General features: G+C 47.8%; 1 protein-coding gene across 2 annotated transcripts in view; it reads left to right on the top strand.

Moving 5' to 3' along the window:
• Positions 1-23512, top strand: part of NUSAP1 (nucleolar and spindle associated protein 1) — a 406214-nt gene that overhangs the window by 47750 nt on the left and 334952 nt on the right. For both annotated transcript variants that reach the window (XM_085627119.1, XM_085627118.1), the window contains one exon: positions 10891-11005. In XM_085627119.1, the coding sequence (XP_085483245.1) occupies positions 10891-11005 (115 nt within the window). The remainder of the gene's footprint in view (positions 1-10890; positions 11006-23512) is intronic.

The following is a 23512-nucleotide window of genomic DNA, read 5'->3' as shown; positions in this document are numbered from 1 at the left end:
GCTGGCACAGGAACTCGCAGCTCCACGGAGTCCAGAAACATCACTGAGATAGTAGATGAAGATGGGGCGGCCCACTACACTACTCCCGAGATAAGCAAGGCTATCCTTGGGTTCTACTCCAGGCTGTACGAGTGCAAGTCTCGAGTCCCTGAAGCGGACATGCACTCCTACCTGGATGACGTGGCCCTCGGCTGGATATCTCGCACAACAATTCGATGTAGAGGATGTCAAACTTGCTATTATGTCCCCCCTCACATGCAAGGCCGCCGGGCTAGATGGACTTCCCTGCGAACTTTGTAAAACTTACATTGATGATTTGGCCCCGAGGGTTCAAGACATTTATGCGGAGGCATATGATGCTGGCCATCTCGCCCCGTCCTTGAAAGAGGCCCTTCTGGGTTATGCTTTTAAAACCGGATAAGGATTCGAATCGCTGCAACTCTTACCGGCCTCTGTCTATTATTAATATCGATGCCAAGATCCTAGCAAAGATGATTGCTATCCGGCTGCAGCCGCCGGTTCCCTTATTGGTTCTCCCTGACCAGTCGGGATTTGTTACTGCTTGGTCTACCACTCATAACTTACGCATGATTTTTGCCACTTTGCATTACTTTGAACCCGACTTCCAGGCGGTGGCAGTGCTGCTGGATGCCGCACAAGTATTCAATTCCCTCCAGTGGGACTATGTTTATTGTTTTAACCAGAATGGGTCTTCAATCGTTTTTTCTCCAATGGGTTAGGGTACTGTACACTGATCCCGTTGCTAGAGTGCGCGTAATAGCTGGGTGTCTTTGGCCTTCCCAATCAGTAGAGGTACACGGCAGGGCTGCCCCCTATCGCCAATGCTATTCACGCTTGCCTTGGAGCCCCTGGCCTGCAAACTGCGTCAGCTGCATGCGTCAGCTGTGTTGCGTTTCAGGCAGCGACCCTTGATTGTCTAATTCTATGCAGACAACATGCTCCTTTCTGTAGTAGGGGATCTCTGTGTATAGTCATAATCTAGTGAATAGTCCCGCCCATGTGCGCGGACCCCGGAGCAATACAAAATAATCTCTAAAAGGTGACAAATCATGCAGACCTGCATACACCTTTAAGAGAGAATTTAATTTAAAGACAGATAATGCAGCCTATACCCACAGGCTACACTGTCCAGTACTTCAACTAGAATTCCACCAAAATCCACAAACAGCACTGCCTGTCCAGTTTTTCTCCCCATAGGAAAAAACCCTGCCTCTACCAGCAAAAGCCACTGGAATGATAGAGAGGAAGGAGTGGACAGACAAGCCCCATAGGCTGCCATTATGTGGCTTGGAACAGGATACTGTGCCTTTAAGAAAACTTTCCAGTTTTCCAGAACTTTCCCCAGTATCCCAGAATGCCCAGCAGGTCCCATTTACTTTCAGTTCTTTTTTCCGGCTCCTGCTAGCAGGACCCTGGAGCATTGAGCTCTACCTTTTTCAAGGTTTTCATTGAGATTTTGGCAATTTTTGTCACTTTTTCTTGTGTTTAATAGCTGGTACTGTCAACATGCCTGGCTTGTTCGACAAGTGCCCGGAATGTGGTCGAAAGAAGGCTAAAACTGACCCACACGAGGTGTGCATAGCTTGCCTTCCCCAGTCCCACGTGCCTGAGAGCTGTACCATCTGCCACTCGTTTTCAGCAAGAACCCTGAGGGACAGGATGAAGAGCAGGCTTCAAGCTCTGGAGGAGCGAAGACTGAAGGCACCAGGTGGGTCTGGAGGGGCTGATTTGGCCCATGCTGAGGCCTCTGGGGGGCTCCCCAGGGGCAGGAAGACCAGTAAACGCTCCCGCTCCCCGTCGACGTCGAGGGCGTCGACGGCGACGTCGAGGAGGATGACCACCGTCTGTTCGCCGTCTCCCCAGGGCTCTGGGGAGAAACGGCGTCGACGATCGGCGTCGAGGGACCTGAATAGGCCGCCGTCGACTACATCGGCGTCGTCGGCGACGACGCCGTCTTCGACTGCGTCCAGCGGTCGACGTCGAGAGAAGACCCGGCGTCGGCGTTCGGCGTCGAGGGGTCGCAACTCGCCGTCGATGAAGAGAAGGAGATCGACGTCGAGAAAGCGAAGATCGCCGTCGAGGCGAAGGTCGCCGTCGAGGCGGAGGTCGCCGTCGAGGCGGAGGTCGCCGTCGAGGCGGAGGTCGCCGTCGAGGCGGAGGTCGCCGTCGAGGCGGAGGTCGCCGTCGAGACATAAGTCGACGCCGAGGAGGAGATCGACGCCGAGAAGATTGCCGTCGAGGCGCAGGTCGACGTCGAGGCACACGTCGACGTCGAGGAAGAGGGAGTCGCCGGGATCGGTGTACTCAGTGGTGTATACCCCGCCTCGGAGGTCTCCGTCGCCTCCTCCTCCTCTCCCACCTCTGCCACCGCCTCCTCCACCGCCACCACCACCACCACCGCCACCTCCTCCACCACCGTCTCCACTTCCTCCACCGCCTCCTCCGCGGCCGCGGACTCTGTCTCCGCCACCCCGGCCTCTGTTGCTGCCAAGCACTCCTGCGGTGCCGCCGCCGGTCCCCCCGAGGTCGGTTTCCCTTCCACGGTACCCGACTCCGCCGCAAGGGACCCCGAAGCCACGACGACCACGGTCGCCTGGACCAGCGAGACCGGCGGACAGGCCTAAGCCGAAGAGGTCGCGCTCCCGCTCTCACAGGAGGCGACGATCGCGGAGCCGAGGGCGATCCTCGTCAGACTCTAGACGACGCCGCAGAAGGTATAGGTCCAGGTCGCGCTCCTCGGACAGGGACCTTTCCCCGACGCTGTCGGACTCCCCGGGGACTAGGGTGTCGCCGGTGGACGACTTGGTCTCGTTCCAGGAGGTGCTGTTACGAGGGGCTGCGAAGCTGAATATCACGGTGACGGTTCCAACACCCACGACGTCCGTGATATTTGAGACGCTTCATAAAAGACACTTGTCTCGCCCCCTCCTGCCTCTCGTGCCTGGACTGGTGGAACCAGCTTTGGAACTGTTCCTCACTCCCGCAACAGCGAAGGCCGCTCCGTCCAGGCTCATGAAGAAATATAGGGCCCCGGAGTCGGATCCGTCATTCTTGAGAGGGGACCCGAAACCGGATTCGGTTATCGTGACGGCGGCGAGAAAACAACATGCGACCGCCCCGGCCTCCACGGTGCCACCGGACAAGGAAAGCCGCTGGCTGGACTCTGCGGGCAGGAAGGTGTGTGGTACCGCTGCCACCACGATGAAGGCGGCGAGTGCAGGGGCGTTGTTGGGCCGTTACGACTGGGCCCTGTGGGAATCCCTGCAGCAATATGCGGACCTCCTGCCACGAGACAAGAAGGAGGACTTCTTGGAGACGGTGCGCGAAGGCATGCTGGTTTCTAACCAAACGATCAGCGCAGCAGCGGATATATCGCTATTGGCCGCCCACGCCTACTGTCATGGCGTCCACCAGCGGCGGCATTCCTGGTTGCGCCTGACGTCCCTTAAGCCGGAGGCGCAGCAGAGAGTGGCCAACTTGCCCTTCTCGGGGGAGACCCTGTTCGGGAAGCATGCGGACGATGAAATGGCCCGCATGAAGGCTGAAGCGGAAACCCTGACGGCCGTCGGGTTAGAGAAGGCCGAGAAAAAGAAACGACCGTTCCAGAGGAGGTTCGGGTCGTCGGGCCGAGGGCGTGGGCAGGGCTCGGGACAGCAGCAGCCACAACAGCAGCAGTTCCGCAAGCCCTTCCAGAAGCGCCAGAGGGGCAGAGGTGGCCAGCAGGCTACTACCACAAACAAGGGCCCGGCCGGGTCTCGGCCCTGAGCTGTTACTTCCCCCTCAACCGTTACCCACTCCAGTGGGGGGAAGCATTCGATTTTTTCCGGCAGAGTGGAGAAAAATTACTCAGGACAAGTGGGTGCTGAATATTGTTTGCAATGGATACAGTCTTCGGTTCATCAGCCCGCCTCCAGCGATTCCGCCGGTCAGCTCTCGCTTCCAGCTGAGGGAGCTCCAGGCGGAGGCAGACATCTTGTTGAGAAAAAAGGCGGTAGAAGAAGTACCTTTGTCTCAAAGGGGAAGAGGTCTGTACTCTCGGTTCTTCCTCGTTCGCAAGAAGGACAAGAACGAGTTCAGGCCCATTCTGGATTTGCGACAAGCAAACAAGTGGATTCGCAGAGAAAAGTTTCGCATGCTATCGTTGCACCAGATTTACCCTCAGCTGCAACGGGGAGACTGGCTCTGTGCCATAGATCTACAGGATGCGTACTTCCATGTGCCCATAGCACAGAAGCACAGGAAGTTCCTGCGATTCCAAGTCGGCGCCAATCACTATCAATACACAGTACTGCCATTCGGGCTAAAGTCTGCTCCCAGGACTTTTTCGAAGTGCATGGCGGTGGTGGCGGCACACCTGCGGAGGAACAAGGTGTTTGTCTACCCGTATCTGGACGATTGGCTGATCAAGGCGTCATCCTTCGAGGAAGCGCAAGAACACTTCCGTTGGACGTGCGAGCTCTTGAACAAGCTGGGGTTACACGTCAACATGTCCAAATCGGTCCCATCTCCGGTACAGTGCATACAGTACCTGGGGGCCTCCATAGATACGCGGTCAGCAAGCGTGTCTCCTTCGGAGGAGAGACGGTTATCACTCCTTCGGAAGGCTCAGGACCTCAGGACTGCTCCATCGACGACTGTGAGGAAGGTGTCGTCTCTGCTAGGATCGATGGCCTCCTGTATCTTCCTCACTCCGCACGCACGTCTACAGATGCGACCACTGCAGGAGTGCTTGGAGGATCAGTGGGATCAGAAGACAGGCTCTTGGGACGACAAGATCAGACTGTCTCTACATGCTCGTCAGTCTCTGAAGTGGTGGTGTTCGGCGGAAAACCTCCTCAAGGGGGTTCCCTTCCACAAGGACATTCCCACGACGAATGTGGTGACGGATGCTTCTCTCCAGGGCTGGGGTGCGCATTCCGGGGACCTGCAGATTCAGGGGAAGTGGTCTCCTTTGGAATCGACGTACCACATCAATTTCCTGGAACTCAGAGCTGTCTTCCTGGCACTGAAGGCTTTCCTTCCGTCCTTCCAGACCAACTCGCTGCTGATACAGACGGACAATACAACCACGATGTATTACCTCAACAAGCAGGGGGGGTCGAGATCGCGCACTCTGTCGCAGGAGGCGCAGGCGATCTGGCGCTGGCTGCTGGCCCGAGGATTGACGATCACGGCCACACATCTGCCAGGGGTGCAGAATGCTCAGGCAGACGCCTTGAGCAGGCTGATTCAGGAAAACCACGAATGGGTCATAAACGACGAAGTACTAGGAGAAGTCTTCGCAAGGTGGGGGACTCCAGACGTAGATCTGTTCGCCACCGCCGAAAACAGCAAATGCCGAGACTTCGCATCCAGGTACTACCAGCGGGGGACGCTGGGGAATGCGCTATGGATCGATTGGTCGAACAGCTTTCTGTACGCTTTTCCACCCATTCCCCTGATTCCGGCGGTGCTCATCAAGCTGTCCCAGTCCAGGGCGCGGATGATCCTGATCGCCCCGGAGTGGCCCAGGCAGTGGTGGTTCACGGACCTTCTTCACCGGTCTCTCCTTCCTCACATGCGGTTGCCGTGCAGGCCGGACCTTCTCACGAAGTTCGGGGGGCGGATGGTGCACCCCAACCTCTCGTCTTTGAGTTTGGCGGCATGGCTCCTGAAATAGTGCAATACGGTCATCTGAATCTGCCAGACGATTGTATGGACATTCTGAAGGAGTCTAAGCGACCTTCCACTAGGACATCCTATGCTTACAAGTGGAAGAGGTTCTGTATCTGGTGTAAGTCCAAGAACTTTGATCCGACAACATGTAAGGAAGATGTCATCCTTCCATACCTTTTGCATCTGGCGCAGTCTGGCCTTAATTTCCATTCCATTAAGGTTCATCTGGCTGCTTTGACTGCTTACAGGAAGTGCCCTTCACAGACGTCCTTCTTTCAGATTCCTGTGGTCAAGGATTTTTTGGAAGGCTTGAAGAAGGTGTTCCCTCCTGTCAGACTTCCTTCGCCTTCTTGGGACTTGAATGTGGTGCTGTCCAGACTGATGAGAGAGCCTTTTGAACCTATTCACAAGGCTTCATTGCAGCACCTATCCTGGAAGGCGGCGTTCCTAGTGGCCATTACATCGGCCCGCAGGGTGAGTGAACTTCAGGCATTATGTTGTCAAGAACCTTATACTGTGTTTCATGCTGCTAAGGTTGTGATGCGTACTCACCCTAAGTTCCTTCCTAAGGTTATCTCTGACTTTCATGTCAATCAGACCATAACTTTACCTACGTTCTTTCAGAATCCCTCTTCACCAGCGGAAAGGGCTCTCCATTCCCTGGATGTCCGTAGGGTGTTGAAATTTTATCTGGATAAGACCAAGGATATTCGTAGGTCTGACCAATTGTTTGTTAATTATGGCTCAGTCAGGACTGGTCTTGCGACCTCTAAGCAGTCCATCTCTCGGTGGATTGTGTCCTGCATACAGTTGTGTTATCAAAAGGCTAATAAGACCTTAGGGGGTAAACCTAAGGCTCATTCCACCAGGGGCAAAGCTGCCACGACGGCTTTGCTGCGTAATGTTCCGATTGCGGAAATCTGTAAGGCGGCCACTTGGAAGTCGGTCCATACCTTTGCTGCGCATTACTGTCTGGACTCGGATGCCAGGGCAGATGCTCAGGTTGGGCAGGCTTCGCTGCGAAATTTGTTCGCACAGTAGTGGTTGTGTCTTATGTGTTCTCCACCGCTTTTGTTGTGTGGGGATGGGCTTGCCATTCTATTCACTAGATAATGACTATACACAGAGATCCCCTACTACAGAAGGAGTAGTTTCTTTTCTGTAACTCCAGTTCTGTAGTAGGGGTATCTCTGTTATAGTCATAAGCGCCCGCCCTCCTCCCCGGTGGAGAGATACTTATTCATATGGAGAATGCTACAGGTCTGGCGTGCTACGCCTTCAAAAAGAACTGAAAGTAAATGGGACCTGCTGGGCATTCTGGGATACTGGGGAAAGTTCTGGAAAACTGGAAAGTTTTCTTAAAGGCACAGTATCCTGTTCCAAGCCACATAATGGCAGCCTATGGGGCTTGTCTGTCCACTCCTTCCTCTCTATCATTCCAGTGGCTTTTGCTGGTAGAGGCAGGGTTTTTTCCTATGGGGAGAAAAACTGGACAGGCAGTGCTGTTTGTGGATTTTGGTGGAATTCTAGTTGAAGTACTGGACAGTGTAGCCTGTGGGTATAGGCTGCATTATCTGTCTTTAAATTAAATTCTCTCTTAAAGGTGTATGCAGGTCTGCATGATTTGTCACCTTTTAGAGATTATTTTTTATTGCTCCGGGGTCCGCGCACATGGGCGGGACTATTCACTAGATTATGACTATAACAGAGATACCCCTACTACAGAACTGGAGTTACAGAAAAGAAACTACTCCTTATGTGAACGAGCCGGAGACCGACCTACCTACCTACCTACCTGCCTGAACTACTTCGCAAGTAAGTAACATTTGAAGGTTATTCTTGGTTGGGGATCAACTGGGCTAAGTCGACGGTGTTTCCGCTGGCAGCTGATACGCATGAGGTTGAGCTTGACTTTCCTCTGATTTGGATCCGATGAAGTACCTAGGAATCTGGCTGCACAGGGATCCTGAATTGGTAATCTCCATGAACTATGGATGGGTCGTAACACAGATCACAGATAAGGCGGAACGGTGGTCTAGGTTACCGCTGTTACTGGCTGATCGGATAGCCGTCACGAAGATGTCTATATTACCCAAATTGTTATATTTGTTTGTGAATCTCCCTATTCTACTAAATATTGCCCTGTTCAAGATGCTGCAATCGGTCCTTCTGTCCTTTGTCTGGGGGGGGTAAGCTGGAACGTTCTTGTGCAGCCGTTCGATCGAGGCGTGTTTGAGGCACCAGATATGCGCTTATGTTATGTCACGGCGAACTGCAATTTGCGTATCATTCATTTAAAATTTTTGCACCAGTTATATTACACGCCAGTGCAGCTGTTGATTCGGCCTGCGGGACACCGCTAATTGTGTGCGGTGCGGGCAGGCTGCTGATTTTTAAATTTTTTTTTTTTTAATCTAGCATGGCGGTGTGATGGGATAGCTGCGTTCTGGGCTAAGGTTGCGAGTGTGCTCTCGGATGTTGTGCTGGAGAGGGTGCGATGCGAGCCCGAGGTGTGCCTGCTGGGTAGTGTGAAATATCTCAAACCCTGCAATAGGAGATTGGTTGCTGTCTCAACCCTGCTAGCTAAGTGTGCTGTGGCGCAATGTTGGGGTGCAAAATCCACCCCCACTGTAAAAAAAAAATGGATAAAAAATGTAACATATTGTAGGGAACAACTGGAGGCGTACGCAGAGGAGTTCCTGGAGGCCTTGTGACCTAAAGATTTCAGGGCTCCACTAACGGTGTACTTGCTGAGCCACCCAGTTGAGTGATTGTTTTGCTCCTATACAGGATATCTTTTTTTTCCTAGGTCGAGCCAAGACTTGTTGGACCTGGAACTGTTTTTTACAGACTACCACTCATATGTGCTCACATGGTCTCTTCTTTATATAATTCATCAACACTTGTATGATATATATTTGTTTTTTAGTGGCGAGTGGGATGGGGGGGGGGTGGTTCAGTTGTGCTTGATATTCTTATTGTTATACGCAAAACATGGCTGGCATCGATATATGCGAGGATAATATTATTGTAACCCTGCCTTGGGGTTTGTGTATGTATACATGTTGCAAGCCTGTCAAACAAATAAATATTTTTTTTAAAAATAACTCTGTTAATAAAGGGCGGCTTAGTTGAGTTTTATACTGCCGGTCTTTTTAAAAAAAATTGTACCTGTAAAATTGGGGAAATGCCTAAAGCAGAATAAATTGTCCTTTAAGGAGCTAGTAGTTGTTGTTTCCCTGTACTTACAGTTGACCCACAACCTCATTTTTTTCTGATTTCCACGTGAAGGATTCCAAAGCATGGACTGGGCTTTTGTCGCCACTTTAAGGGATGTTTCTCTCATACTTTTTTTTTCTTTTACATTTCATTCCTCAAGATATCAAAAAGAATGATGAATTCGTAGTTATTTTTCAGAGGCAAGCTGCAGGAGCTGTCTGACACTGCTCCTCCAGTCCTGTCTTTAGGTCATCTGAGATAGAGTTAAGTGTTGATTTAGTGCTCCATCGTAGGCTAAATTGAGTTTGCTGATTTAAGTGAAAATTGTTTTCTTCAAGGAACCTGGAGGTCCGAGTCAATACATGGACTTTCAATCACAAGTACATGTAATGGTAAGTTCAAGATTGGTTGCTGGGTCTAGGTAGTCCTTTGTGATGAGTGGATATGTGTAGGATGAATGGGGTATCATTGGGGCGATCACCAGGTGGTGGAATTCTATCAGGATTCCTTGATTGCCTCCTTTGGGTTGATCTGCTTGCAGTAGTGTCTGTGTTTTTTTTTTTTTGTTTCAATGGAATATTTGCGCATCCTGTTAAGAGAAATGCTGGATGTTTACATTGGCATTTAGGTGGAGTAATTTACTATTTTATGTTTATTCCCTCATTGATCCAGATTCTAAGTCATAGTGTAGGTTGTGGATGTTTATAGAGGCACGAGTTTGTCCACAGCTCTTGAAAGTTTCTAATACAGATGATGGTTTTCTTGTTATTTGGTGGGGTGATGAACTTTCTGAGAAGTGGGGGTCGAGGTTAGAGAGCCCAAGTTTTTTTCTATGAATGTACGTGGTTGCAGTGACTATTGTAATTATGTTTGGCCTTTATTGAAGCTTGTTGAGGGAAGAGTAGATGGTCACTCCAGATGGCAGGTTCATTCCCTCTGACTGCAGTGAGTGAAAGCTTGACGCGTTTGTCATGGATGTCACAGACTGTATGTTTAGGTTAAGCGGCTAGCTGAAAGAAGTTTGAGAGATTCCAGGTGGTCTTGGACTATGGGAGGTAGGTTGGTTGAGTCAAATATTAAGGTCAGCCTGTCACCCAGATTGCAAAGATTTGGATACATTATGGAGACAGCTGAAGTTGTATCCTGAAAAGGATATGCTGAAAGCTGTTGTAGTTAGTAATCCTATGTAGATCAGTAGAAATGCACTTCTGAAGGTACTTGTCAGTGTGTCGTGGACTACTGGAAATACGTAATCTGCCATGGTAATGTCTTCAAAGGTGGGTCTGTGTAAAGATTTTTTGAAGACCACAAATCCTCCTCTGGCCTTTGTCAGGTGGTTACATGTAGGATTTGGTTTGGAATTACCATGTACAAAACTGGCAAAGTTTCTTCATTTAGCCATGTTCTCGTGATGAGTAGATATGATTTTGACTCCGAGATGTGGTGGAAGATATTTGGTGGTTCTTATTCATAGCGGTTAAATACATCCAAGGAGCCCGATACCACTTATATTTGGTTGAAAACATCAACCTTTACACATTATTTAAAAAAAATAAAACTGAAAGAAAATTGTAGACTCCTGTGGAGTTTTCTTCTTCGCCAAATGTCGAACACCTCCTGCTTTCTACATCTAGAAACCGTAACTTTTTGAGCATTTACCTCTTTTGTCCATGTGATATTGCACACCGACTCCACCATCTCGTGTAACTCTGTATTTGCTGTAAAGAATTTTTTTTATGTGTTTGTTTTGTACTTTATCACATTATGTTCAGCTGAACAGCAGTCATTTAAAATGTCATCTTCACTTATGACACTATGTACATCATGTTTATTCCAAGCTCTTCCTAATAATTCTTAAGTGATTATTCATTTTCCTATAATGTTGAAAGGCGTGAGCCAAAATGCAAATTTGCTTCATAGCTTTCAAAGCCTGCTGTTACTGCAAGTCTAAAAGTATCGCTATATGCATGTTCACGTTTACTCATTTGTCTTCAGAAAGCTTTTTGTGAAGACAAGGTAAACAACCAGTCCAAGGACACGATTTCTGTCAAGGGAAATAGAAAGAGGAGCCGCCCTGAGGATGACACAGGCCCTGAGAATCCAACAAATGGTAAGGTGATTTTGTTGTAGAAAATATAAATGCTACATTGTTGCCTATGAATGCACACAGTTGTTTACTGCTGTTTATCAAACCTGTTTTGCCCTGATTTGGTTGTAGAGGATTTAGCTCACTTTGATCATTCTTTTTGGCGTGATGAATTTTTTTTGGACCTTCCCTTCACCAACTTGGACATATTCGCACCCAAAGCGGAGAGATTCTGAAAACATTTGTCATAGAGACTAGTACTCTTTTATAGGTGAACACTATCTACTTTCTACAGTGTGTCTCTTACTATGCAAAGATACAGTCAGTCTTCCTGAATCTCATGAAAACCCCATTAACCGACCCTTACAACAGCCAAACCGCAATCTCCATTCTGCAATTTTTGTTAATATTCACAGGCGCTGAATACTTCTGCCTATGAGCAAGACCATACAATCAATTCATGTGAAACATACAGCTCCAGGTGTCTTGTACCTTATAATTAGGGCACAAGGTTTTATGGTATTTTGGGCATTTCCGTCTTTATTTAACCATATTTATTTTATGTTTACTTTAGCTGTATTTATCCATATACAGGCTCAAACAAGCACCCTTCCCAGTAACCACTTAATGTCTTGCGACCTTGTTCTTTTGTATAGGAAAAATGTTTTGTTTGCTGAAATGAAAAATAAAAGTAGAATCTGTAGTGTGAAATAAAACCACTTAGTAATTTGTTGAAGAAAGACTATAGAATCAGTTCAAAGTAAATCATCTTAAAAACGTGTACAAACGTGCGGCGGTTCCATATTTCCTTGTAATGACAAAGTGTGAAAATACAAGGTCCTATAAATATCTCCTTTCTGCTGATTACTGTCATTTTAGAAAAAAATGAAGTCAGTTCTCACTTTTGTTGTTTAAAATGTGGCTATAATTATGCTTTATTACCCTCCTTTTACCTTTGCTGTTGGCTCCGCCTGCATGTATTATAATATGGCAAGTAAAATGCAATAACTTATTACAGTTCAGTAGCTAAGTAATTTTGTTATAGGTTACTGGAGATGTCTTAACTCCGTTATATTGAGGGAATTTGAGAAGGGCTTTTATAAAGGTTAGCAGGCTTTTATAAAGGTTTGCAGGCTTCCATGTATTATACAAATATTGCCTACATCTAAACAAACCTTTAGGTTATATCTTTCAATAAAAAAGTGTGCCTTTCCAAGAATCTATGTTCACTGTCTCTGGAGAAGTACACATTTAGAATATTTGCTGTAATATCAGTGTTGATAATCTAGGACAGCATAAGCCCATTTTTGTGTTGCAAACTAGAGAGGCAAGGCTTTGAAAGACTTGGAATGAATAGTGACAATGAGGGTTAGCCACATGGGGAGAGCCTAGGTAAATGGAGTTCAGTCAGAAGTATCTGGGACAATATGGGCTACAGTCACACGGGTAAGTGAGTTACCAGAGCTAATGAGAGTGAAACAATATCCTCTCCCAGCCAATGGAGGATTGGGTGAAAAAGCAGCAGAGAAGGAGAGCATTGTATTGGTCAGTTGTTGAGATGGATGCTGCAATGAGGCTAGGGATGTCGGTTATGGGGAATTTGAATAATGCTCATCTATAGCCAGGGCCACTGGAATTATGTGATTGTGCGACTGCGGCGTTCTTCGTGTAATTGTAGATACGCCGCATAATCCATCATAGCTTAAGGCATGGTCTGACGACCTTAAACTAATTCCTGAAAACCAGACGGGCTTTAGACAAGGCCTTGGTACGACGACGAACATTTTAGGTCTCTCGCTAATTACAAACAAGTGTAAGCAGAGGAAACTGCAACTTTACCTCTGCTTTATAGACCTAAAAGCTGCCTTTGACAGTTTTTTTTTTTTTTTAAAGATTTTATTGTGCATAAAAAGGGTTACAAACACGGGCCTACAACCACCAGGGCCGGCCGCTAGTAGTCGAAGTGTTCCAGCATATCAGAAAACAATGACTGGCCCACAGGGGCTCTGCACTATCACAGTAGATCCGACTGCACATAAGGGAAATCAGAATACACACTTTTAGTTTAAATAACAACAAAAAGAAAAATACAAAAGTACAACAAACAAGGCGAACCGACTTATGAAGGGCGGCGAACACCAGCCGGGGGAGTCAACACACCAACCACCCGAGGGCGGTCAATAAAAGAAGACCTGAGAGGGATGGGGGGTTACGAGAGAACCAAATCTGTATTCCAAAGTACGAGATGCACAAGGAACCCTCAAGGATCAGGGGGACGAGGCAACCCCGGACGTATCCACCAAAGGGGGAGCACAGATAGACCCACGATATGCGTTCCACTGCCCCCAAATTTTACCCCAAGCCCCCGGTTTACCACGAGCCACATACACCGTTTTCTCCCTGAACATGCACCAGTCCATGTTCTCCTTCGCCTTTGACAGTGTTGATAGCCATCTCCTGTGGAAAAAGCTGCGAGCCTGGGGTGTTCCTGAGAGGCTTTTAAAAGGCATCCTGTTATTCTATTCAAACACCTGGCTAAGGATTAAGATCGGTGATGGGTCCAGACTCTCAAGGAGCTGACAACCACCAGAGGCTTGAAACAAGGGTGTGTTCTGGCCCCCCATCTTTTTAATTTGTTTTTATCTGACCTCTCTCCAAGGCTGGACTGTACCAATTCCCATCCACCAAAGCTTGGCGAACTGAGACTTGCACATCTTTCATACGCGGATGACGTGGTCTTAATGAGCCAAACAAAGATCGGCCTGCAAAGATGCCTGACTGAAATGTCAGTCTACATATCAGAAAACAATCTTGAAATAAACATTTCTAAAACAAAAACTATGGTGATTGGGAAAAAACAGTTAAGGAAACAGGCAATCTGGCTTAACGGAATCCAACTCGAGGAGGTAAAAAAATACAAATACTTAGGCCTTTATATCGACAACTCAAGAAATCTTACGGAGCACAAAAAATATGTCTCAGCGATTAAGCGCACTAACATTTGCGTTTAGCCTATTAGCTAAAAAGCTGAAGGGCCCCTCTTATAAACCTTTGCTCGCCGTAATGAAGGCAAAAATGTTGCCAACTCTAACATATTCCAGCGCGGCCTTCCATGGTGAGGATGGAGAGCTCCTAAACCAACTAATAGCTTCCATCTACAAAAAAGTATTCCAGATTCCAAGGTCAGCTTCCCCAGCTCAGGTTCGGCTGGAATTCGGTCTTACAAATGAAGTAGTTGGCAGAATGTACGCAACGGTGAAAACCTGGTACCGCTTCAAGCTAAATGCTGCTACATCAAAAATTAACAAGGCCATCTGGTCCGAACTAAATCGAGACAAATCTTCTCCTTTTAATCATTACCTTTGTAAATCCCTTTCGGCCACATGTACGACGGAAATATGGAAAAAAAAATTGCCGTACCTATCGTTTAAACAAGTTGTAAATAAAGCTTCAAGAACTCATTCACTGCTACTGGACAAAAATATCCTAAGATCAAGGTTGCACGCCTGGATGGTGATAAACCACTATAAGTCCCTCGCACCGGTGGCTTATTTATGCGAAACTTATTCAATTAACATAAAAAAACAACTTATGGCACTGCGTTTTGGAACATTACCATCTCAGGCTGATCAGCCAGCTTGGCTGCACACAGGCCCTATATTGTGCCGGCTGTGCAATCATCACAAAGAAGACTTTATTCATATAATTTGTATATGTAAAAAACTGCGGGTTGAACGTGCAATCCTTCTAAAGACAAGTTTCAACGAAAGAGGTATTCGATCCTGCAGAGCCGCAATAATGGCGTGCCTAAGCCCCTCAGACCCCCCATTGCATAGCAGACTGATCAAATTTCTTAAAGCCTTTAAAAAGCATTGCTAAAAGGGTCGGAAGCTGGGCAAATGATGTCTAACTTTCTGCATTGAACTTTTAAGAAACAAAAAGGTTTTATACTTAAATTTCTGTTTTAACTGCTCATTGTAATCTTGTGCTTTTGCTACTTGTTTTAAATTATTATGGTTTTAACTAACTAAATAATAAACATTACTTAATTACCATCTAATGCATAATCTGCACAATTTTAACAATTTTCTTTTGTCTCTAGCTCAAACGGTTTAAAAGTTAGTAGAAATGCAGCGACATGTGTTGCCTCTCAGTGGAAGGTCCTTTCCAAAGGGTGACTGGTCACCTTTCTGTAACTTATTGCTATATTTGGATGCTAAACTGTTAGTAATGAGGTACAACTAATGCTCAGACAGTGTGAAAAAGCTTAAAAATTGCAAAAAAAAGTCATAGGATCACAAAATGTGCTGCATAATGCCTCATAATTTGCCCTATTTGCGTTCATAATTTACTCACCCCTGCCATATAATTTGACCATCCCCTGCCGCATAATTCCAGTGGCCCTATCTATAGCCAGGTGCTGGGGTCGCCTCATGGGTGGGATCCCAGCATACTTTATTTACCACATACATATCATCAGTTCAAATTATAAGCAATCACTACTTTGCATGCAACAAAAAAGAACTGCAGGCTATCTTAAGCTGCATTTTCAGACTTTCATGTCTTTCTACTCTGATCTAAAAGGTACCATAAACCATATACAAATGTGAATGCAAATGCACCAAATAGCCACCAGCCATGTAAAGGTGAAAATGAGACCCCGTATTACAGTCTTAAATCCATTGACTTGGCTGCATGGCTCCTGCTTAAGTGCTACATGGACATCTTAACTTGCCTAAAGAATAATTGAGGCAGTGAAGCCAAACACCAGAGCCACATATACCTTTAAATGGAAAAGGTTTTATCTGTGATGCCAGTTTTGACCTCCTTGCTTGACGGAAAAAAACAGTACTTCATCATGCTAAATTTGATAGCAGTTACGACCTACCATAAGGCTCTTTGATTTCTTTTCAGTTATAAAAATGTAAAAAAAAAAAAAAGGTTCACCCAATGTGAGGGCAGTCTCCACTATGGCAGCTAAGTCTGGTTTTAAGCTCCTGTTTTGTGCCCAGCCACCCTCACCAACGTATACAGCCTCTTTGCAGCACCTTTCTTAGCGAACAGCCATTTTGAAACTACATAGGATTGAAATACAGTTGCAGAGAGAGCCTTGCTGTTTGCATTGGGTACTGAAAAATAATAACACAAGCGTTGGCAATGCCAATAGGTCTGTCTTATGAATGCACTGTCCAGCTAACCCTTAAAAACCTTTTAGGTGAATTTCTGCTCTCCTCCGACCTGTTCTGCTGCCAGATAAAAAATACTGTAAATTATCTAGATATCTATGACCCCTTAATAGTGCTACAGTGTCATTAGTGTCCCCTGAAAGTTCAATCTCAGGCAGCTGTATAAATAAAGATGATGATCACAGCTGTGAGGTGAGCAAACCCTTTTTTGTGGAAGCACACAACTTTAGGCCAATCGAAACCTGTACTCCAGGCTCCCAACATCGGGGCAGAGCCAACGTCCCTACCCAGTGATAATCACATAATTGTTTGGAGACAGCTTCTCTGTTAAGCCAGACCATTTAAACCAGAATCACTACTAAGATCCTACTACTTTGCAAACACTAAGGCGGAGTGGGTCTTCCCAACTTTAGTAAACTCCAACTTGCTTTTGTGATTAAACAATCCACATCCGAACCCACTTCTCCCCACCGCACCCCCCTACTGACATTGAGAAAGACCTCTTCCTACCATTCACACCTCTTGCAGCTATATCAGTGGACCTTCTCAAGCCCCCACAGTCCACAAATCTACCTAGATACACAATACTTGCAGTAAAACATCTGGACAACCCACTAATAAAAATTGACGGTAAAACCCTCCACTGGCACTCCTGGTCAACCCACAATATTCTATACATCAGACGTGATTGACAGAGCCAACCCCATTCCATTCTCCCTCCTACAAGCCACTTTGGGTATCCTTCACAAGGAATTCTATAACTTCCTAAGACTCAAAGTGGCGATCAACCACCTTTTCCGGAACCCACAGATCCCATCTATACTTAAGAGTCCATGTCCAACCCCATTCACAAATACCAAAACAAATCGTCTGACTCTTGTCTAATGTAAAGCAACTGGTTGCTTATTTGGAAGCATGCTACTAAGCTCAAGATATCCTGTGATACTTCAATGTAAATATTGATTATCATACAGATCCTTTTGGACCCCAGCAAAACTTTGGCAAACTGGGCTACTAAGCTCAAGCAAATATTGGAGCTGCTTTGCCAATGTCGGGGACCTCAAACACATGATTTGATCTGCCTCTCACACTGGGGGTCGAAAATTATAGTTTGCGATTGGAAAAACTTCAAATCTATTTCTTACCACACTTGGTGGGCCTGGTTTGTTTCCTTAAAAGCATAGACAACGTTATCCATAACCAGAATTTCAATCATGAAAAATCGAGAATACTTTGGTCATCCTTAGACGCTGACATACAAACCAACTCTACTCCAAATTAAGGTACTGGGCTTCGAACTCCCAACTAACTAACCTCCTCAACTAAATACTTGGGATATACACCCCCACTCACCCCTCCCCTTTGTCCTTTTCTCCATTCCCTCTCACCTTTTCTCTTCCTAGTCTCATTTTCATGAACCGTAAACCCCCATCTAACCATAGAACATATGCTGCCAATTGTTTGAGGCTAACCAAATTTGTCATCTGGACTTTCTTATTGTGCTATACCAGGGGTCTCCAACCTTTTCAATAACGAGACCTACTTGTGTTCAATGAAAATCACCCTGAGCTATTAGTGTTGTAATGGTGACCACATAAGACAAGATTACGTTAGTGGTCACCCTATTATCAGTGCATTAGGAGTGTTTCAAGCAGTAACTTAAAAAGGCTTTGTCAATTTGAAATGCCTTTACATGGGTAATACATAACACCTACAGCTGCAGTGCCCCAGACATCAAGGTCATAATGGTAGTAATAAGTCTTCCCATCACCACATGATTTATCACTTAAATATCAGCTTTAAATGCATTTTAAAAAATCACCCATTTTTCTCCAAACATCAGATTATCAGTTCTAAAAATACTCACTTTTGTTTCGAATATACACTTTTGGTTTTTAAAACTGTTTATTAGCGTTCGAGGCATGTGGGCTGCTGAATTCATATCTGTGCATAGATCGCCGCCTAGTGTTGGGTCCGGATGTTTGCACGTTGTTGTCCTGGAAGAATCTTCGAAGTATCACGAGATAGGTGACTCCTCCCCTGGACCACAGTGCGCATGGGCATCCTCTCCATCCTTAGATTGTTTTTTTCCGCCATTGGGTTCGGATGTGCTTATCTTACCTCAAGTTAGGAAAATTCAGTTTAAGGCCAAAAGGCCTTTAGTTTTCGTCGGTACTGTTCCCGTTCGGTATCGACTACTTTCTTTACTAGTTTAGAACCTTCTTCCAGCCTTTCGGATCTGTTTGGTCCGAACATCGAACTTACATCGACGATGGAATCGAGGACTCCATTCAAACGGTGTCCTTTATGCCACGCAAAATACCCACACATCGACGTCCACCCGGTATGCAACAAATGTCTCATCGGATCACGATGAGTCGAAATGTATGGCCTGTGCCCGATTCCGATCGAAAAAGACTCTCCGGAATCGACGGGCGGCGAGATTAGAAGCGCAGCAATCGGCGCCTGCCCCGGCCAACATCTTCAGCACCGAGGACGAGGACGCAGAGAGCGTGGAAGAAGTAAACTCCAGCCCCGCTTCCGAACACGATTCCCAATCGGAAGACGACGATGAAGTGCTTTTTCACAGGGAAGAGGTCATCGACGAGGTAGGAGACTACGATGAGGCCTTTGGGGCCGAAGAAGATAGCTCTAGCGAGGAGCCAGGCCCACCCGTCGATACGGAGGCCGTCAAAGTGCATCATTCTAAGGCTCAGGTCGAGGAATCGCCTCCGGGCCTTACCCGAGATCAATCTCAAAGTTCTTCGGCCCCGCCTTCGAACATCCCGCACGAGCCATTATTTACGTCGACGACTGGATTCCCTTCAACGAAACCGAAACCAATCGTCGCACCAGTTCCACCGAAACCGAAAGTGAAACTGGCTGTAATCGGCTCGAAGGCCTCGAAGCCCTCCACTCCTTCGACGCCAGCAAAGGCCGTCGGCCCCGAACGCAGTAAAAGGGACTTCAGCGCCGAACTCACTGCAGCGGATATCGGTACCGACCCGAAGAAAAAGGCCCTCGGTCCCCCCAAAGCGCCTCGGCCGCTGGCACCGAAGCCGTCGGCCCGACCACCAAAGTCAAAATGGCCGCTCCATCTGCGTCCACGTCGAAGACAGCGGCACACGCCAAGTCGTCGACTCCAACGACCGTCGATACCTGTCTTCGGATCGATGACCCCGTGGCTCCAAAGCAGTCGACGCCTACCTCCACGGTGCCGGCCGGCTCCAAAGAGCCTTCTGCGTTCTCAGTGCAACAAGTCGCGGCGTCGTTGCAACGCATCAGGGAACGGGCAGCCCTCCGATCCACGTCGGTCCCCGACACGCACAAGGCCCCGAAAGCACCCTCGGCGCCGACCAACATCACTTTTGGCTTGCCGCCGTCCACGGCGCCGGAGATGTTCGAGATCCGAACACGTGTCCGCCAGACACAATCCGCGTCTACTGGACACACAGACTCTGAGCCTTCCCAGCCACAATTCGACGCCGACACTGGCAAACTGATGCTCCGCAAGCGGAAAATCACGCCAGAGAGGGGATTGGACTCCTACAGAATACCTCTCAAGCACAAATTGCCAGCGGGTTCGGAACCAGTTCTGTATGAACGCTTACAAACCTATCAGGATCCCCAGTCCTTTTCTCCTACGCCTTCAGAGACGGACGCAGTAGAGGACTACATGGGAGATGATACCACCTACCCTGGGGATGTCGATCCTGATGAGCATCTGCAGGACCCAGATCAGGCATGGGATGACCCTACAGACCAGGGTACCGCGCCAGATACCCAGGACACGCAGCTTTACAACGCCAAGACATCCCCTACAGAGGACACTGCTGCCTTCAATGCCCTCATAGAACGGGCTGCCGCCAATCATGGAGTAGCACTCCATTCTGACACTGTTGAAGAATACTTCTTAGTGGACACTTTCGCCTCTTCCGAAGAACTGTTAAAACTCTGCCCATGTTAAAAGGAGTTCTCAAACCTGCAAAGGACATTTTCAAAGAAACAACCAGGGCACGGGTGCTAAACCCCAGGATTGAAAAAAAAATACAAGCCTGCACCCGGAGACCCTATGTACATTAGAAGTCAGTTACCTCTGGACTCCATGGTGGTTGCTAACGCTCGCAAACTAGCCCATTCGCAAACAGGTGATGCTCCTCCCCCAGACAAGGAGTCCAAAGTGCTGGAGACATCAGGCAAAAGAATTGCAGCGCAAGCAGCAAACATCTGGCGCATTGCCAACACACAGGCACTCCTGGCCCGTTATGATCGTTCACACTACGACACGCTAGAATCACTACTCCAGCATTTGCCAGATGAATACAAAGAGGCAGCGGAGCTCCTCATCAGAGAGGGACAACTCCTTACCAATGCATCCATCAAGTGCGCCCTGGATGCTGCCGACACAGCAGCAAGGGAAATCAACACCAGCGTCATGTTACGACAACACGCATGGTTGAGAATCTCAGGATTCAAGCCGGAGATTCAAAACAACATCCTAAATCAGCCAGTCAACCCCGACTACTTATTCGGCCCTGAAGTTGACACTACCCTCGAAAAAATTAAAAAAGACACTGACACTGCGAAATCAATGGGAGCTCTACAGACGCAGCAATTTCGTAGTGGCTCCTTTCGTCGCCCCGGGAATAGAGGAGCAGCTAGAGGCCAGGGGTCACAACAGCAATACACTAAAGGGGGCACACAGAGTACCTACGATAAAACCAACAGAGGTGGATATCGTGGCTCCAGCACCAAGGGCAGAGGATGTGGTTACGGCAACACCAGGTCCTCCCCCAAAAACAAACAGTGACGCCCTCTCCCTTCCCCCCGACCACATAACACCTGTCGGGGGGGAGACTCCAGCGGTTCCTGTCCACGTGGAAAACCATCACCACAGACAGGTGGGTCAGGGGCATTATCCAGCACAGTTACTGTCTCGAATTAACCTCCACTCCACACAACATACCGCCAAAGCACCGTCCTATGTCCGTAGAGCACTTAGCATTATTCCAGCAGGAAGTGCTAAGTATGCTGCGAAAAGGTACAATAGAGGTCGTGCCCGTCAACCAGCAGGGTACAGGGGTGTACTCTCTGTACTTCTTAATCCCAAAAAAGGACGGGTCACTCAGACCTATACTAGACCTGAGACCCCTCAACCACTACATTCTCTCAGAGCATTTCCATATGCTCACCCTGCAGCAGGTTCTCCCGCTGCTCAGTCAGGGAGACTTCCTAGCCACACTAGACCTCAAAGATGCGTATTTCCACATACCCATACACCCATCACACAGGAAATATCTCAGGTTCACTATTCAGGAACGGCACTATCAATTCAAAGTTCTCCCCTTCGGAGTGACAACAGCACCGAGGGTTTTCACCAAGTGCCTAGCTACGGTGGCTGCACATCTACGGAGACAACACATTCACGTCTACCCTTACCTGGACGACTGGCTTGTTCAGGCAAAGCCAGCCCAGCCACATGTCCCTCACCATTCACCTTCTTCACAGTCTGGGATTCTCACTAAATTACCCAAAATCACATCTCCAACCCGCACACGTACGACAGTACCTGGGCGCGACCATAAACACTCTGGCAGCCACAGATCAGCCAAATTTAGTGAGGATCAACAGCATGCAACTGCTGATCTCAAAGTTCAAACCTCAACACTCCCTTCCTGCGCGAGTGTTCATGCAGTTGATAGGCATGATGGCCTCCTGCATCTTCATAGTCCCGCACGCGAGACTACATATGCGCCCGCTTCAGGAGTGCTTGGCACGTCAATGGAATCATGCTCACGGGCAATTAAAAGACCTAGTGTTGGTGAGCGGTCGGGCATACAACTCTCTGCATTGGTGGAATCCACAAAACCTTTGCAAGGGCCGACCGTTCCACGAGCCTGTTCCACAAATAATACTGACAGCGGACGCCTCTCTCCAGGGTTGGGGAGCTCATGTACTCACTTACACAGTGCAGGGACTATGGACAACGCAACAGAAGAAAATGCACATCAACGTTCTGGAACTGATGGCAATCTTCCTAGCCATGAAGGCATTCAAAGTACACTTGTGCAACAAAGTCGTATTGATCCGGACGGACAACATGACTGCCATGTACTACATACAGAAGCAGGGAGGAACACACTCTCCACAGTTGTCTCATCTGGCTCAGAGCATGTGGAAGTGGGCCATTCAGAGGAACATATTCCTCATGGCGGAACACCTCCCCGGCAAGGACAACCAGATGGCGGATCTGCTCAGCAGACACAGCCACCAGATGCACGAGTGGGAGCTACATCCGTCAGTTCTCCAACCGTACTTCCAACATTGGGGTCATCCAGAGATAGACCTATTCGCCACAAACGAAAACGCAAAATGCCGAAGCTTTGCCGCCAGGTTCCCACAGTCGCAGGGCAATGCGATATGGATGAACTGGTCCGGCAGATTTGCGTACGCTTTTCCCCCAGCGCCATTAATACCGCTGGTGGCACGCAAACTGCGACAACACTCAGACACTCATCCTAGTTGCTCCCACATGGGCGTGCCAGCCATGGTACACCACCTTTCTAGAACTTTCCGTGGTGCCGCATCAAAGGCTGCGGATCAAACCCGCACTTTTAACGCAGAACCATGGCGAGATTCAGCACCCAGATCCGAAACAGCTGAACCTGGCAATCTGGCTCCTGAAGTCTTAGAGTTTGGCTACCTAAACCTGCCACCTGACTGTATGGAGATCCTCAAGGAGGCCAGGAGACCCACTACCAGAGCTTGCTATGCGGCTAAATGGAAGAGGTTTGTCATTTACTGCAACAACAATGACATTAACCCGCTAGACGCATCCATTCAAAACATAATCTGTTACCTCTTACACCTATACCGATGCAATCTGGCATACACCTCAATACGTATCCATTTAACCGCAATAGCAGCCTATCTCCAAAACAGGCAGCACCTCTCTTTATTCAGAGTGCCTGCCATCAAAGCCTTCTTGGAGGGACTCAAACGAGTAATTCCCCCAAGACACCCGCCAGCACCGGTGTGGAACCTCAACTTGGTCCTCACCAGACTGATGGGTCCACCCTTCGAACCTCTCCACTCATGTGAGATTCAATTCCTCACCTGGAAAGTAGCTTTCCTAGTAGCAATCACTTTGTTAAGAAGAGTTAGCCAACTCCAGGCACTAACCATTCAAGAGCCATTCATACAGGTTCACGCAAACAGGGTCGTACTACGTACCAACCCCAAATTCATGCCTAAAGTAATATCGCAGTTCCACATGAATCAAACTATTGAACTGCCTGTTTTCTTTCAAAATCCGCAAAATGTCGCTGAGAGAATGCTCCATACA

The sequence above is a fragment of the Triturus cristatus genome, chromosome 9, assembly GCF_964204655.1.
Source record: "Triturus cristatus chromosome 9, aTriCri1.1, whole genome shotgun sequence".
NCBI classification, from domain to species: domain Eukaryota; kingdom Metazoa; phylum Chordata; class Amphibia; order Caudata; family Salamandridae; genus Triturus; species Triturus cristatus.
Note: the sequence above shows the minus strand (reverse complement) of the source record. Positions and strands in the feature narration are given on the sequence as shown.